General features: G+C 53.6%; 1 protein-coding gene across 1 annotated transcript; it reads right to left on the minus strand.

The window, feature by feature from the left end:
• Nucleotides 1–1,652: 1,652 nt before the first annotated feature.
• LOC117846063 (galactoside 2-alpha-L-fucosyltransferase) lies at nt 1,653–3,779 on the minus strand. Its single transcript, XM_034727166.2, has one exon. The coding sequence runs from the start codon at nt 3,582–3,584 to the stop codon at nt 1,923–1,925; it is 1,662 nt and encodes a 553-aa protein (XP_034583057.1). The 5' UTR covers nt 3,585–3,779; the 3' UTR covers nt 1,653–1,922.
• Nucleotides 3,780–4,357: the final 578 nt, after the last annotated feature.

Here is a 4,357-nt window from a genome sequence, read left to right on the forward strand (position 1 = left end):
GCGGGCAACTCTAGGGTTAGGATTTCAGGTTCAGGGCTGCCAGGGAAGGTCTAATGGTCTCTAGCCTTATAAAGGGGTGGAGGGGCGTAGGAAAGCCCGACGGCAGAGGTGGGTAGCGGGGCAGCGCGGTGCGGCGGCGGAGACGCCGCTGGCCAGGCGCGGCGGATGGACAGCCGGTGGGCCAGGGATGGTCGGGGGGCGAAGGTTGGAGGTGAGGTCCCCAGTGGAGCCGGGTTAGAGCGGCGGAGGGTGGTGGTGGCGGATGCGGCAGCGGGAGTTGCTGGAGCCGGAGGAGGAAGGCGGCGGGGGAGTTGCGGCGGAGCTGGGTTAGTGCGTGGGGGAGGGGGGAGGGTTGCCAGCCGACGGCGGGGGAGCGTGCAGGGAGAGGAAGGTGGCGGCGGCATGGGGATGGGCCGGCTGCCGTCATGGGCTGGTGGTAGTCTTGGGCCGCGTGCTAGATGATTCGGTGGCGCATAACTGCACCCCACCCGGCGACCCTCTCTGCTTTGCCCGCTGGCCGCCGCGTGCCCGTCCTGACCTTCACCGGGGGCATGTGGTGTTTCAATCTCATGCGTCTTCTTTCGTAGCTCAGCTTGGTTGGTTTGCTGCCATTCGTACTCTGCTTGTGCTATTCTGCAATCTATATTTTTAGAGCATCCTGGTGTAAGCAGCTACCAATGAGGATTCAATGGTCAAGCATGATCTTGCAGGGCCAATGCATCAAGTGTTCTGTTTCAGTTAATTGGCTAACTATAGTATGATTGTTTTCAGTGGGGATGTTCACACTGAGGGAAGAGTAGGTTTCCATGGTCATTTAATCTGGTTTTTTCAGAGCGCTCATGAATGTAGCCTGAGATCAGTGTTTGCCTTACTTGTATGATAGAGAGAGAGACTTGGTTATATACTTCACTTCATGCTTGGCTATGAACAACGAATCCATATAGGTCAGCTTCATTACCATCTCCATAATGTTTAGTGTCCAATTTCCAAGTATTCATTAAGTTTGAGACTTCTTGGTACAATATGTGATTTCTCTAAATGAACTGACGATTTTGTCTCAGCTCCTTCCCTTTCGTGAGTAAGCACATGCTTGTTTTGCAGGCTGCAGATACAGCATGATCTGCTAGTATTCTCAACAGTTTTAGATCAACTTGCCAAATCTTTAGATACTTAGTAGTCTTCAGGAATGGATATACATAGAACCTGCACGTCGGCTAGAAAATGTGCTAGGCCGATCAGCCTTGGGTCACTGGACCGATAAGCACAGGTCTTTCCTGGTCCCGTTGCGCGTCATCTTTTGTGGGTTTGTGCTTTGCTTTTGTTTTTTAGGGCAGGTTTGGGCTTTGCTTTGAACCTTGTTCGTTTGTCCTTCAAATTAGGTTAATTTCCTGTGAAAATAGAACAATCTCCAAAACACAAGGTTTATGCAAATATGACCCAATTTTTAGATATGATCAGTTAAAATGATGTCAATTTTATGCCAATATCGAAGACAAAAAGTTATAAAAACATGTCATTAATGAGTGTTAACAGTTAGTTAATAACCGGGGGATAAACTTGTTCTGCTACCAATGCATAAAGGTAGAGAAATGCATGTAGCATGTTGCTAGTAGCATTAAAATTCACAGTATGCATATTATTTAATCTGACTTTTGCATATAATTTTCAGAACTGTACTTTGCACAAACCAAAGTACTATATAAACAATAACTAGCCCATACAATATGCCTAGCAACATCAACATGGTGCCCTGCCAAGGCATTCGGTATTTCGGTGGCAGGTCCATGGGCAACAAAACACATTCATGTTTTAATTTTGATTCCTTTGATTTGATTGATGCATTAGACCTCATGCTACTCTATTCAACTTTGAATTTGAAAACTGGTATTGAGAGGAGAGGGGTATTAAGTCAATAGTGCCGCCTATTCAAACAATTTAAGCCCTTTCCCCCAATCCTCGCAGACCTTGAGGTGACGGGCAAGATCCTCCCCATCCACGGCCTTGGCCGTGCATTTCACGCCCCACGGCGGCGTGAGGTTGCACGGCTCCATGGACACAGCTCGCCGGCACGGCGTCGCAGGAACCTTGTGTCCATGCGCAGGGAGGAGGATCGTGGGCCGCACCCCCGCCAGGCTGCTGCTCACGTATCCGAACGTGGACAGCCCGGACGTGAGCAGCTCCTCCGAGAAACTGAGCAGGTACATCTCGGCCAACGCTTTCCGGTTGTGCACAAGCTTCCCTGTCGCCTGCCGCTCCTCGTGCGTCGGCTGGAACACGCCGACCCACGCGCCGCCCTCGGCCGCGTGCTCGTAGTACCTCGACCTCAGCATGTCGTAGTACTCGGCGTACAGAGACGCGATCAAGATCGCCGTTGTTGAGCCGCCATCGCTGCCACCGCCATCCGTCTTGTTGCCGCCGTCGTTGGTTTCTGGCAATATGTGTTCTTGCCTGGAGCACGCGAGGATCTGGTTGTACTTGTCGTCGGCGGGGACGGTATCGCCGCCGGCCATCCTGATCTGCACGCCGATCCTCCGCGTCGCCGGAGCCAGGTACGAGTGGTAGTACCTGGTGACCAGGCCCCATACGGGGTTGCCCGGGTGGAGCAAGTACCGGAGCAGGAGGTGGGACATGCTCTCCTTGGCCGGGAACAGCCGCCGGAGCTCGTCCTGGAACTCGGTGATCGTGTACAGCGACGGCGCGAAGTAGAGGTCGCTGTACAGCATCAGCCAGTTCACCTTGGCCAGCGCGAGCTGGTGCTCCCCGCAGAAGAAGGGACGGTCCACCATCTGCCACCCCAGGCTCAGATACACGTACGCCGGCACGGGCGGCGCCGTCGCATTGCCATCCACGTCCACGACGATCTTCTTCTTGGCGAGGAGACTCGTGTACGACTGCTCGGGCCTCGCCCCGAGATGGAGCAGGTCGGCGACGGGGAAGTCCTCCAGCGGGAGCAGCCACGTCGCGCCGGGGAAGGGCTCGCAGAAGAGGTCGGCGGAGTCCGGGGGAATGGCGGCGAGGAGGACGCGGCCGGTGAGGAGAGCGTAGAGGAAGCCGCTGGCCATGGAGAGCATGCGGTTGCCGAGGCCGTCGAAGGGGAGCCACACGATGTAGCGGCACTCCATGCCCTCGGCGCTGTGGCCGGACCTGAGCCGCTCGACAGCCTCGGCATAGAGCAGCGTGCCGGGGGCGCACCGCCGGTGGCGAGCCTCGTAGGCGCGGAGCTTCTCGAGGAGGTACGGCGACGGTGCGTAGGGGAAGTGCTTGAAGTAACGCAACAACTGGTACCGGCTCAGGCACGAGCCGCGGTCCATCCCCGGCGCCAGCAGCCCGCCGAGGAGCTCGTCGGCGGCGACGCCAACTCCGTTGTTCATGGCGGTGAGCTTGGCTCTCGAGATCTCCCAGACCGCCGACGCGCTCTCCCGGCCGAGGACGAAGAACGCGAGGAGCGCCATCAGGCCGACAGCGACCAGCACCTGGCGGCGCCGGCTCTCCTTCTCCCTCGCCGGCGGCCACGGCTCCGCCACCGCCAGATTCTCCGGCTCCGGCACGCGCCTATAATTAGCGCCGCTCGTCGTCATCTCCATGGAGCTCCGCCACTACTCTGCGACGTCTTTCTGATATAATAGGGTGGGTCAGGGGCTCACGCGCGCATGTGCGAGGGAGGCAGGGAGCAGCTGGATTTCCGGCCGGTGGCGCGATCGCCGGCGTGATGCATCCGAGGTTGCGTTGGTGACAATACTGTAGAACTGGTAGCTGGTCGTGCGTACTCTCCACGGCGTCTCCAAACGCACGCCACACGGCGCCACCTTTATCGATCCGGCAGTTCCGGAATTGACATATACTTAGAGCTAGTGAGCCGTTGACCCCCAACTAATAGTCTTTTTCCGTACACGCTACCATGATGACCGGTTATGGGATAGGGAAGAATTAACTAGGATTTACAATTATGGTTTCGTTTGTTTTCTCACCGCTGAAATTATCGAAATTTGTGAAATTTTGCCGATATTTTTTAAGTCTTCACCAACTATAAACAAGTATGATTTATGACTGTACAATTATTGAGTCGAAGAATATGCAACACAAACAATAGAAAATATGGATCTAGAGTACTTTCTTTATAATAGAGCATATGCATAAATGAAATAGTAAATTTTGAAATTTTCTTTCGAGCACTAAAATTGCTTAATTTCTACTAATTTTGGTCAAATTTTGCTGAAATTTCATGAATTTTGGCAATTTTAGTGCTCGAAAGAAAATTCCAAAATTTACTAAATATAATCCGTATGTTTTAATTAGTACAAACTAAACAATTAATAAAATAACCTGTCGACGGTGCCTTCATTAATCCTGGCGGTGT

The sequence above is a fragment of the Setaria viridis genome, chromosome 2, assembly GCF_005286985.2.
Source record: "Setaria viridis chromosome 2, Setaria_viridis_v4.0, whole genome shotgun sequence".
Classification (NCBI taxonomy): Eukaryota; Viridiplantae; Streptophyta; class Magnoliopsida; order Poales; family Poaceae; genus Setaria; species Setaria viridis.